The following is a 13,649-nucleotide window of genomic DNA, read 5'->3' on the forward strand; positions in this document are numbered from 1 at the left end:
GGGTGCCCCGAGCTGAGGACCCGGAGCGTTGGAACACTTAAAAGCCCTTTTATGACAGTGTAAAACACCCTTATTGAGATAAGTCATGAAAGCACAGATTAAATGCCTCTGGAAAATGAAAATTTTAATTACAACTTTTAAGTTTCTCATGGAAGGAAATCCCATCTCTCCCACTTTGATGCAAAACAAACCAACCTGATAAAATGTTACACTATCACCGACTCTAGAAAAATATTATCCTGTCTTAAAAGGTACTTTTGTACAGCAAGCAAACAGAGCAGTTTTCAGAAAGGTAATAAATAATTATCCCATTATAGCAGCCTCTACCTTTTCAGCACAATTCTTGTTTTGTAGCAATTCAGTTTGTGAAACCAAGCACGCATGCAGTCTAGCACAGTACAGGATGTCAATGGCCAAACAGATCATGGTTAATCAGTAGCAGCACAGAACTCAAAGCTAGTAGGGCAGTTTGAAATGAAACTCATGTAATTTTGAAACTGATACACACTGACACAACATTTGAAAGACGTTTTGATTAGGACAAAAAAATTAATTTAACCCCCCCCAAACTTTTATTAATGCATTATTAGTTCCAGATCTCCATCTATTTAATTTATCAAAGAACAGAAGAATTTCCCAGTATTTGCCACCTACAGATATGAGGACTTGAAAAGGTACCTTGGAAAAGTATCCTAGTGGGATGGATTATAGGAAGCTAATGCTATCCACAAATATTCACATTCCACTAGCTGTCTACGTGACCAAATTTGAGAGAAGTTAGTGAAAATTCATTCATTACAGTCCAGATCTCAAAATAGGTATAAATTAAGTTAATGACTACTACTAGCATGAAGTCCTGCTCCTTCCTGAAATCCAAAGTAAAAATGAGCATTTTAGATACTCAGTACAAGTTGAGCTTTTGCTATCTATTCTGATTTAAAGGCCAAAGAAGTGAAAAGATGTTCTTGAAAGAAACACTATATTAAACCAGAAGCCTTGTATTAACTGTAGCAATCTCCCTAGGATTCAAAAGCCAGTGCACTAAGCTACTGCCAAAGAGAAATATCCCCAACTACAAAACTAACTCTTCTTGCATCATTTCTAAATGGCACTCAAGCAACCAGGTTTCCTAGGCAACCTCAAAAGAAGGCATCAATTTTAGACAGTCCTATAGTGAACAGCTTCAACATTTTCTATCTGTTCTGATTTGGATGGTTCTGACAGTCTAGTTCATGAGTATAAAAAGAAAAAAACAAAAACAAAAAACACAACAACCAACCAAACAAAAAACAAACACCACAGCCACAGTTGAGAAGACAGGCACATTTCAATTTCCTATTGTCAGACTTTGTCACTGTTTGTTTTCAGTTCTTGTTTTCAACCTTCAGAAAATTGGACATTTTGTATTTCAAACAGTAAAGGTGTCATCACACTCATACAAACACTAAACAAAGCATACTGAGGCACACAGAAGCCAGAAGGAATTCAAGTAAGAGAAAGTAATTTGGAAGATGCATTTTCTCTAAATCATAGAGGTCTTTTACACTGTATTAAAAATAAACCAATTTTCCTATCCACATAAATTGAACAGCAGACTTCCCTATATATAAACATATACCAAGTAATGAAATACCAGTTTATTTTGGGGGAATTTTTACTACCTCACAATTTTCTATAAAAACTAGTCACTTAATGCTTGAATTCTGTACCAACCAGATTAAGTATTATTTATGAGAAATTCAATTCTTTAAAAAAATATAAGTTTCTCTATACTACCTAATGGCAGCTGAAATATAATGATAATTTTACAGTGAACTGGTCATACAAAGAAAAATATTTTAAACTGTTTCTCTATAATTTCAAATAAAAATAAATGCAAAATACTTAATATTATACATGAATAGGTTAAGAAAGAAAATAGTGTTAAAGCACTGCAGACACTCCTGTTGACATATCACTGAGTAATTACAACTTTGGGTCTTTGTTACAAATGCTGTAAAATTATTTCTATGAAAAAAAAAAAAAGCAATTTCCCCATTTCCACCCCATTCCCAAGAAATTAAAACAGTAGGCCATTATGAAAAAGCAAGTATTTTAAGAGACATTTCTTTTAGCTTGCATGATATAGCCTTTGGACTTGATAATTCCTCTGCTTTTAACAATGACTGAATATCGGAGAAGCCATAAAGGAATCCACTCGTGTGCTTTCATATTCTGGATGCTTTCCTGAAGAACTTCTTGGAAACTTGCTTCACAAAGTAATTCTGAAGTTAAAAAGGGATATTCATGCTTTAAATAATGTCACGTAAACAGCTGCACAAAGCAACACTTAGTAAGAGAAGCCCTCTCCTAAAAGTAAAAAATCTTAAGCAGTGCCAGATACTTCCTAGATCAAGAGTTCCAGAATGCACATACATTAAAGGTAGCTGAAAACTACGTACATCTTCACAGCAGTTGAGTAATATTAAGTATTTTCCGCCACAACTAATTCACAAAGATTTCTACAGCATCAAATAGAATTGATCAGCACAGCCATTAGCAGAAAAAAAAAAAAAGAGACAGTTAAATTTCAGAAGCTAGCTCCACAAACCAGAGGCAAGTAAAGCATAAGGACAAAATCAGGAGTGTACTGAGCATTCTCAGTTACTTCTGCAGTCACCAGAAGCTCAACATCTATAGCAATACCCACAACCGGGCTCAAAAATCTCAAGCCCAAAAAATATTAAGAAAAATGGGCTTAAATGCCACAAAAGAAGAAAAGAAAGGCTAGTACAAATACTTCTTGTTTTCTCTGGAAAGTTAGTCAAAGGAACCATCTCTCTGATAGTCTCACTAGTCTCCAGCTGCCCATTACAGAAAAGTCAATCTTAGTAAACAATACATAAGGGAATCACTGGATGCTTCTTGTCTTCTATCCAAATTCTCTTCTTCATTTCATTACTCTTGACAGAGTATTAATTAAATTGCAAGTTGCACTTTGGACTTCAAAAGACATTGGAAATCACTTAACTGAATGGCAATTCATCTTGTATGCTGCCAGAGCAGTGCTGATACACGCTCATGCACTGATGAAATTCATTAGTTTTTACAGTGGTACTCTAGGGCACATTATTCACAAATAGCGATTCATATACATTTGTTTGGGAGGTGGGGAATGGGAAGAAAAGGAAGGAAAAGTATGATTATGAATAGTTGGCTGTAAGGAAGGAATGAATTGAATGTTGTTCAAGACAACTCCAGCAAGGTCTTAAAGGCATCATTATCTGAAGAAGGTTAGATGATGCTTGAGAGAAACTAATAGAATATCCCAATATATTCTCGGGAGCTGGTAAGTCAAAGTTCTAGAGGAAAGCCTCCAGGTCCTTCAATTATTTAGTAAATGAATCACTGCACAAAACAAGAATTTACACCAACTCTTTCCATAATACTGTTGAACTCACTACTGTGAAAGAATCCTGCTTCAAATGTAATAATTTCACATGTCTACCATTACCAGACTGCTCAAAAAAAATAAATTAAAAAACCCAACATTTCTGTGCAAACTGTTCCACTGACAAGTAGACTTTCATTTGTCACTTACTGTCCTTCAGCAATACAACTGCAATTTTGTTCCAGGTTTTGTTGAAATAAGGGGGTTTTGAATGTAAGCAGTATAAATTTCTCAGTAGTTTGTTGTTCTATTTATTTTCTCTGATAAAAATGACTTTGAGAAACTGAGGCTGGAAGATTACCTTCAACCCCTTTTTATTGAAGCCCAAGGATTTATAGAAATACTTTGTAGAGAAGAAATTTCCAGAATCCTTTGTTCAGGATTCAAATGTAACCACTTCTGAAGTTCAGAGAGAGGCTATTCCTGATTTATTTATTTTTTCCTACTATGTGCATTTAGAAGTCTTCTGTTAACTTATCTAGCAAAGCCTTACCTTTTGGATCATTGTGAGTTAAGAGTTGTATGTCAAACTCTTTTGCAAATGCTGTGAGATCAGGTGGCATTACACAACAGGAAGCTAGATTCACCTGATTACTACTTGGTTTCACCTGAAAGTAACAAAATATTTCTGTAAGAAAAAAAAGAAAATTTCAAGTACTTATAGTTGTTTTCCCCATGCCCTCTAGCAACAGAAATTTTACTTTGAACAGTTTGCCTTTGACCATTGTTTTGAAGGCTGAGCAAGGCTTGTGAATTCTGCATGCTGCTGAACAGGAGACTCTGTCCTGGTTTAACACAGCCTGCCCTCACAAGCAGGAGGAGAAATTAACACAAAAAGCCCTCTGGTTGAGACAAGAAGCTTAATGGAAATAACAGAACGTGTAACTAACTATTTTGCAAAAGGGCAAAAGCAGGAACCAGCCCTAAAATTACTCCCCCATCCCTCAAGCCTGCAGCAAACCTATCAGAAAAGACCAACACCCCAAGGAGAAGCAGCACCAAAACCAGAAGCCTCTTGTGTCACAATATGAACTACAAGCCCCATGATACTTTGCTCCAGCCAGCACTTTCATTTTAAAGCTGGCATGACATCAGCCTGGTATTGAGCACTAATCAGCAGATTCACCTGGCTAAACCATGACACACTGACATCTGCAACTTCTCACAGCACAGTGCCAAAACCAACAATAGGATCTAACTTTTTGGGTGCTGCCACAGCAAGATGAATACTAACCAATTTTGGCTTCCTGTTTGCTGTGTTTCCTAAACAGCAGCAGGGTTTTTTCCCCTTTCTTTGGGGAAAAAAAAAAAAAAGCAAAAACATTATAGGGACATTAGATTGAGTAAGACTTTTAAAAAAAAAAAAATCCAAATACATTTTTTTGAGGATATGTAATTTGCTGTCTCCTGTGCCTTCAGGTAAGTGCCTAAACCAGATGAAGGTAAAAGGAGTGCTCTTCTGCTGACTTTCTCTGCTCATCACAAACTGTATTCACAATCACCACAGAGGTAGTCATTAATCCTCTCCATTACCCTCCACTCAGTATAGGCAATAGCAAAGAGCACCAATCAGGACTAAGCAGGACTTGTTACACAGTATGTTCACATATCACAAAAGAGCAGCTGAGCATTCAAACAATGTTTTTCCAAGGGAGAAATCTCCAAATTCAGATTAAAGCCAGAAAACCTGTGTTCAGAGTCATTGGAATAAAACTGAAGGTTTAAGAATATTGTTTATTCTCCTTGATAAATACTCAAACCTTCAGTACTTCAAAGACCCTATTACTGTACAGACCCATGGCTTCCAGCCTTTCCCCATGGAAGAACACTGAATAAGTAACAGCCAAACTTTGAGCCTTCTCCACCTTGAAAAACGTTGTAACCATCCATGAAATGTTGCAAATTATAAGACTAATTAACATTTTGCACAAAACCCCATTTATAGCAGAGGTTTAAGACTGATAGCTAACAAAAGTTACATTAGAAATGCTGTAAGCAGAAGTTTGTTCTCACCTGTGCCCACATATAGAGCTGCTCTAACAGTGTTTTATCTAGGTCAGAGGTACCTATGGCAACAATCTTCTTGTTTTGAACTAAATTTTCAAGTTCTTGCCAATAAGGTTGCAGGTACTCCAAGGAGAAGCTAGTTGCATCTTCAACAGGAGGTGGGGCAATAATGACTGAATCTAACTGTGCAACACCAAGGGCAGAACACGCTGAGGAAAAAGAAGAGACACTGCAAAACCTTTTGTCAGAAACAAACGTAAGCAGCATGACTCAGAATTTGGAAAAACCAAACCACCAAAAAAAAACCCAAAACAAAACAAAAAACCACCACAAAACCAAGAAAACCCACCCCAAACAACAAAATGCACCTCCAGCTTCATTCTGCTAGCTTCCCACTATTTCAAAACTCTGAGTCTATCAGCAGTCAGGGATAGTACCACAATGGTTTTCACAAAGAATCGAACATACAGCTGAAGGCCATGTTTCACTTTTAGATCTTAGGTGAAAAAACCCAAATCAACAACAAACACCACCATAAAAAAAGCCCAAAACCCCACCCCAAACCACCACCACCAAAAAAATCAAACTACAAACTAAAGAGCCCAAATCATCCAAACAATAAAACCAACTCCATCAAACAAAGCACAAAGCTTTATTTTTTCTCCTTTTTCCATAGAATCAATAAGAAAAGACCTCAAAGATCATCAAGTCCAACCTGTCACCCAAGACCTCATGACTACTAAACCATGGCACCAAGTGTCATGTCCAGTCCCCTCTTGAACACCTCCAGGGACAGTGACTCCATGACCTACCTGGGCAGCCCATTCCAATGGCGAACAACTTTCTCCTCACCTCAAGCCTAAACTTCCCCTGGCTTGAGACTGTTTTCGATGCTAAAACTGTTGTTCTGCATAGCAAACAATTAAATAGCTTACTAAATTATTTTCTTCTGGAGGAAGATTCTATGATATTTTTAGCAAATGGTACTGCAACTTACAATAAAGAGGTTACTAACTTTGGTATCAGTACAAAATAATGTATCTGCCTCTTTGGTAACTTCTTATGCCCAGCAGTCTTCTGACGTCATGAAGTTCAGTGCTGCTACATTAGTCTAACAAAACTTTATCTACCAGTACAGCCATTGTATCATATTTTCCATAAAAGTTAACTATTTCATCATGCACTTGTAGTGTTGTTTTACTTCCTAAATAACCTCTGAAATACTGCAGTTAGTAACTGAAGTTCATATTGTTAAAAACAATTGGCAAATAACTGCTAAGAACTGTTTTATCACTATTATAAAATATCATGTTATTTACTTTTTAATGAGGTGTGTGAAAAGTAAAACTTGCACTTGCTTGGAGCAAGGAGTCAGATTTGAGTTTGTGGGAATAAGGCTACAGCAATCCACATTTAAATAAGTTTATTGACTGAATTTATGGGTAAATAGACCTGATTAAATAAGTCTCTTTAAACAGGAAATACTTTTGAGAGTCACTAAATACAGCTTAACCATGGAAAAGGTTCTTATTTTCTAAATACCAAAGAAAAAAAGAAACTCTACCAGAAGTTTTGAGTTTCACACTTACCCAGGTCAACTGCATCTCTGATCGATGAAGAATTTGATCCAACGAGGAAAAGTTTGGCTATTTTCAAAGAAACTGTAATCAATAACTAAACAAGGCAGCTATTATTGAATATATAGCTATTTACTTTTGCTGTATACACTACCAATGAGTTCCTGCATAAAGCTCTCTTAGAATAACCACCAGTTATTTAAAAAGATTGGAAACCCCCAACCTTCTGAAAGGTTACTACCGAACAAGGTCACTGTTCTTTTAAACATCAGAGTTGTTGTATAGTCTCAGAACAAGAGATCAGCCAGTATGATGACACAGTAAGCTATAAAGCTAGGGCTTACACATCAAGACACTAAGCAATAACCATAACACAAACAAAACCCCCAAACATAACAGTACAATTAACACTAGTACATTTTGAGTCTCAGTAAATTTGGACTGCTTCCTTCAAGCTCATGAAATTCAAAATGGAAAAAATATGGAAATAAATGTGCTACCAACATTATTTCTTAATTGCAGTATTATCCATAGTATTTGGCTTCAGAAAAATCAGATTCACAAAACACACTTAAAATGTCTTAAGGGGATGCAAGCTAAACTTGAAAAATGCTGACCTGCTTTAGAGCCAGAAGTGTGAATTTGATTCTTTCTTATCCAACTTCTACATTACTCAAAGTGTAAGAGTGTGCACTGATGTCATTTGACTTTTCAATTAGAAAACACGGTGGGAAAAGCGTACATATATGAACATCTCTTAGTGACCACATATGAAAGCAGTTTATGCCACAAAATGACTTGACACATTCTTACCTGACACTTTTAATTCATCCCGTTCGTCAGGATTTATTTTTTCTATAGCCTGAGCTACAGAACATTCCAGAATATCCAGTATTTCCTGTAGTAAGTACATGAAACTTAGGACATCCTTATATGAAACTCCCATAACACCCTCATAGAAAAGCTCAGAAAATGCAGCACAGATAATTGTTCTGTGAGGCGGATTGAAAACTGCCTTGACAACAGAGTTCAGAGGGTTGCGATTGTTGGCAGAGTCAACTGGGAGGCCTGTGGCCAGTGGTGTTCCCCAGGAATCAGTACTGAGCCCAGTTTTGTTTAACATATTTATCAATGACTTGGATGAGGGGATGACACAGAACTGAGGGGCATGGCCAACACCCCATTAGGCTGTGCTGCTATCCAACAAGATCTGGACAGGCTGGAGAGGTGGGTGAAGGCAAACCTTACAAAGTTCAATGAGGACAAGTGCAGGGCCCTGCATCTGGGGAGGAATAACAGCAGGCACCAGTACAGGTTAGGGATGGCCCTGCTGGAGAGCAGCTTCAAGGAGAAAGACCTTGGAGGCCTAGTGGACAGCAAGTTCTCCATGGGACAACAATGTGCCCTTGTGCCCAAGAGGGCAAATTGAAGCCCCAAAACAGATAGCTGGGGTGCATTAAGAAAAATGCGTCCAGCAGGTCTAGGGAAGTTGTTCTGCTCTACTCTGGCCTGGTGAGACCATGCCTGGAGTATTGTGGCTAGTTTAGGGCTCCCCAATTCAAGAGAGACAGTGATCTGTTGGAGAGAGTCCAACAGAGAGCCACAAGGATTATTAGGGGACTTGAGCATCTCCCCTATGAAGACTGAGAGCTGGGGCTGTTTAGTCTTGAGAAGACTGAGAGGGGATCCGATCAATGTCTATAAGTATCTGAGGGGTGGGTATCAAGTGGATGGGGCAAATCTCTTTTTGGTGGTGCACAGTAATAAGAAAAGGAACAATGGATACACACTTGAACATAGAAGGTTTCACCTCTACATGAGGAGAAACTTCTTTACAGTGGGGGTGACAGAGCACTGGAATAGGCTGCCCAGTGGGGGTTGCAGAGTCTCCTCTGGAGACTTTCAAAACCCACCTGGATGCATTCCTGTGCAGACTACCCTAGGTGATCCTGCTCTGGCAGGGGGGTTGGATTTGATGATCTCTGGAGGTCCCTTCCAACCTGTAATATTCACCTTCTGACTAGGCTAAAGTCTCATGTCAGTTGGCATAAGGTGTTAAGTCTTTGCCTACATGAGCTCTTGCATTACACACAGACAACACTCCACCTCTCTGGTAATTTTTGCTGCCCTAACAACAGATGTTCAAGAGAGTCTGTTTAGTGGGAATCTATTACTGCTTCACTGACTTCCAGAAAACAGTGAATGGGGAACAGGCACATACACCAAGATCTTGATGTCACATGCCTATAACTGTGGTTTGAAGAATGGTATGAAGTCTTCAGTTCTGAGGGGAAAGACTTCTCCTTCTGCATCTTCAGAATATTTCCAAGACCACCAAGGCTACACTTCAGAGTTCCCTTCCAAACAGGATGATCTTCAGCTATCTAGTTTGTCATCTCCAGTTTAGGTAATTCTTCACTGAATTTTTACAAACATATTAACACTCAGGCCAGCATCCTACCACCACATTAATGATTCACTTTCTATGACTCTGTGTGATAGTACCTAGCATTAGGGGTGGGATTGTGAGGTTCAGGCAAGCGGTTGGACTTGATTCTCAAAGGTATCTTCCAATCGCAGTCCTATGATTCTAGGTTAGCAAACTTTCTTCAGTACATAGATTTGTGTGTGTGTGTGTGATTACCCCAACCATGAACTTGAAATCTTACAGACCAGGACTTTTATTTTGCTAAGATTTGTCTTGCTACCCACAGGGTTCTTTACTTGGGTATTTCTTAATCTCTCCAGATTTACTGAATATTACAATATTTCTCTCTTTTCCCATGTAAAATGGATGACATGCATGATGCCTCTCCTACCTGATTTTGATTTGGTCCAATTTTTGAGCTCCATTCAGTCAGTGTTTTCTGAATGCAGTCCCGCACCTACAAAATATTTTTTTCATAATGAAGTGTGGATCTGCTACAGCTGCACAGAAACACAGTGATTCATAAACACGTAGGACAGAGAGCAGATGAACTTATAACACCATTCCTTCAACCACAGATGACTGTTCCTTCATAGCTTTCATCTGAAACTTGTTCAAACTAGTTTGTTTACATAATTCCCCCTCCATGTTCACAACAAGTTTTAACAGAAATACAAGTACTGTACTTCATTCCTTTCTCAGATCATCTTTAAAGGAAACAACAATGCTAAGCAAGCAAGAACTAGAGTGTGGGGTGGTTTTGGTTTAATGTTTATGAGATTGTTAAGTTACCGTGTAGTCAGATAATAGTGTACATGCTGTGGCACTGGTAGAAATGAGACTTCATAATCATTAAATAGTCACAATACTAACTTCTCTGAGATACATCTGACACTTTTCTTTTACTGCCTATTTGACTGTACTAAACCAGTCTGTGCTTTAAGTCCTTCATCACTGAAGTAGGAACCTTCAGATTCTACCCCCACTTGCATTCATGGATGCAAAATAAACTTGACTAGCATTCTGCTAAAGGATTTTCTTGAACATAGTAAGGCATAACTATGAAGTCTAAACCAGCTAATTAACTGCATGTTGCACTAGTGCTTCTGCTGTGCCAACGTTCTAGCTTCCCTGTGATACACCTTAGGAGTTCTTACCCTGCAGGCAAAGTAAATGTACTGTCAAGGCTGCTATATTCCACAGGTGAGAGCACTTTGATGAGCTGCTATACTTCAGTTTTAGCAATACATAACTACCTTTTTGTATCCTTGAATGGCAATTTCCTGTGACATCAAACTAATTCAGAGAGCTCATAATAACATGCACAAACTGGAAGCCACACTCTCCCTCATAAAACTGGGCATCACAGAATTTAAGATTTAATACAGAAATAATACTTTGTGAGCACAAATTCAACACACTCTTTCCCAGTCATTCAAATTAACATGAATAAAAACTCAGAATGCAAGAACTGATTCCCCCTCACTGAATGCCTCTCCACAGTGCTGGAACTCTTTGACCTAATTGAATTGTTATCTTTTCCTTTCTGAGGGAAAGGGAGGCAGTGCTAAATATGTATATTCTATATATTGCTACTTTGCAACTGTCACACTTTATTTTTTCACTGCAGTTTGTATGTACAAGCTTCTGTCTCCAAAGTACACCCTGTCCTCAACACATGTGAAAAGTGCAGTATTTGACTACTTAGACCGAATTTTCCAAATACAGTTACATCCCCAAACCCTTAACATTCGTTCATAGTTCACAACATTTTAGCTTACATTCTGCCACTGAGATCTGTACACACAGTAACTACATCAAACAAAAGAACTGAGATCCAGTTTATTTCTGATAATTATTTGCTTTTGAAATTCCAGCAACTCTGGAAAGCAAGCAGACTTCGGTTTAAATGCAGATTTCCATGTAAGCAAATAATTTAAATACCTTAACTTTGTTATGCACACTGGCCACTCTATTAACAACCTCCTAGAAACAATTCACACAAGGGTGCCCACTAGATATAGATATATCTTTGCTACAGAATCTAGATCTTTCACACACACATATATATATACAACCAGGGCAAATTAAAAAAACAAAAGCAAAACCAAAACCACACAAAAACCCACAAAAAAAACCCCAAAAAACCCAAACCAAAAATCACATGACAACTAAAAGTATGATGAATTCTTCTTTCTCATTTACATCATCCTCCCAGTCCCCTTTCTTCCTGTTTATGCAAAGGAATACACAATCAGCCAACTTCTAGGTTATCAACAATGTCACTGCCTAGCAAACAGCCAAACCCATAGTTCTGCTGTTTGTTAAACTACCATTTTCAGTCATGATAAGACAGCAAATACAGTGGTTCTAAAGTTCACGGTCACAGGATCTCCAAACGTTTACTCTGCATTACTCCAAGTATGCATATATGCTGCTAAAGGTAACAAAGTAGCATTAAAGAGCTCTCTCCAGTTTTTAACGAAGAATGGCGGCTATACTCCTGAAGAGCGAGAGCAGTGACTGGTTTTCCCGAGACTTGTCACCACCAACAAATTAAACTAATTTCAGATTATAATTTTCTTTTGCAATGCAGGATCACATCTATTCACTTCTTTCTCTTGCTACAGACTTATCAAGGATCTCCTTTGCTATTACAGACAGGACGTTAACTTTTAAGCGGTTTATTTCTTTAAGCCTCGAGAGCAAAACCACGGTCTGGCTTCTTCCCAAAGACACTGCAACACTGACAAGTGCTTCCAGGGCCATGGCGGAGGCAGCCCTGCGCCGCAGCTAGCGTGGCTGGCTCTGGACGTTCCCACGACGCCCAGCACAGCCCGCCCGCTGGTTCTTGAACGCGGCCCAGCGCAGCTACTCCAGCCCCGCGGTGCCGCTTCGCACACCGGCCCAGCCTGAATGCCGCGCAAGGCAGAGCGTGCAGAAGAGAGGTAAAGCAAACAAACACCCAAGGACCCTGTCCTGCCTTTCTCTGTTCGCCGCCGCTGCTTTGCTGCCCAGGCGGCCCTTAGGGACACTGCATCCTTTGCCCCTCGATGACGGGCACCAGGCCACGACGCCCAGCGCCAGGAAAAAATACCCTGCTCTGGGTCGTGCTCTGATCGTCCCGAGTCCCCGCACCCAACAGTAGCAGAGAGGACTGCCCGGGGTTCCCTTATCCGCCGCACCGGGCGCTGGGCTGCGGGGCGGCCCACCCCAGCCCCCCGCGCCGCGCAGGCGCCCGCCACAGCCCGCCCCTGTCTCTGGGTAAGCCCCCACTGCAGCGCCTTGAGGGGAAGCCTTGTGGCCCGCCCCGCTCACCTCCTCGCTGGGGGTAGCCGGGCACTTCTTGCGCAGGCAGCCCCAGTTGAGGAGGTTGCCGGTCTGCAGGGTGAGAGTAGTGGCCTGCTCCAAGAGAGCACGAGCGCCGTCCGTCCCCATGGGAAACCTAGCGGTGCAGCAGCGGCCGCAAGACTCTCTGCAGCACCGGGAAGCAACACGCCGTGACTCAGCACAAATAACGGCAAGGCGGAGAGGGGAGGCGAAAGATGCTTTGTAACAGATCCCAGTCACATGGCACGAGGACAATGGACGGCGGGGCGGGCCCAGCGCAGGAAGGCGCGCGCCCCACCAGCGCCGCCCCGCGCCTGCGCGCGGCCCCTCACCAGGCTGTTGCCCTCATCGGGCAGCGCCCCCTATCTGGGCGGGGCGAGAAGCTCGGCGGGCGGGCTGAAGGGCGTGCGTTTGCTGTCCGGTCCAGGGCGCCTTGACAGGTAGCTGTGGCTCTGCCGGGCGGGAGTCGCCCGCAGTTCGGTAGCAACGCCAGCCTCAGACCCCAGCAGCAGCGGGGCACCCACCCATGCCCAGCTGTGAGTCATCGTAGTGGTACCGATGTAATCACCCTACAAACATTACTGATTTAGATGGTCTGCAGACTTTGGAGAATCAATAAAACCTTCTGAATTTAAAATCACTGAATCGTTTTGGTTGGAAAAGACCTTTAAGATCATAAGTCAAATCATTAACCCAGCACTGACAAGACACTGAACTCAGTGCCACATCAACGCATCTTTCAAATAATTCCAGGAACTGTGATTTCCCTGGTCAACCTGTTTCAAGGCTTGGCAGACTTCAGTGAATAAATTTTTCCAAATGTCCAGTCAAAACCTCTTCTGACACAGCTTGAGGCCGTTTTGTCTAGTCATCTCAT

The 13,649-nt window shown here is 40.6% G+C and overlaps 1 protein-coding gene across 1 annotated transcript; it reads right to left on the reverse strand.

Annotated features, from left to right (window-relative positions):
* Nucleotides 1-103: 103 nt before the first annotated feature.
* GCLM (glutamate-cysteine ligase modifier subunit) lies at nt 104-13,032 on the reverse strand. The gene is made up of 7 exons (XM_068141295.1): nt 12,761-13,032; nt 9,834-9,899; nt 7,828-7,912; nt 7,027-7,083; nt 5,444-5,646; nt 3,924-4,038; nt 104-2,264 (listed from the first exon to the last, which is right to left on the reverse strand). The coding sequence occupies exons 1-7, from the start codon at nt 12,878-12,880 to the stop codon at nt 2,095-2,097; spliced, it is 816 nt and encodes a 271-aa protein (XP_067997396.1). The 5' UTR covers nt 12,881-13,032; the 3' UTR covers nt 104-2,094.
* Between the last annotated feature and the right edge of the window lie 617 nt (nt 13,033-13,649).

The sequence above is a fragment of the Melanerpes formicivorus genome, unplaced genomic scaffold (genome assembly GCF_026170545.1).
Source record: "Melanerpes formicivorus ecotype bairdi unplaced genomic scaffold, bMelFor1.0.p_v2 SCAF_7, whole genome shotgun sequence".
Lineage (NCBI taxonomy): Eukaryota > Metazoa > Chordata > Aves > Piciformes > Picidae > Melanerpes > Melanerpes formicivorus.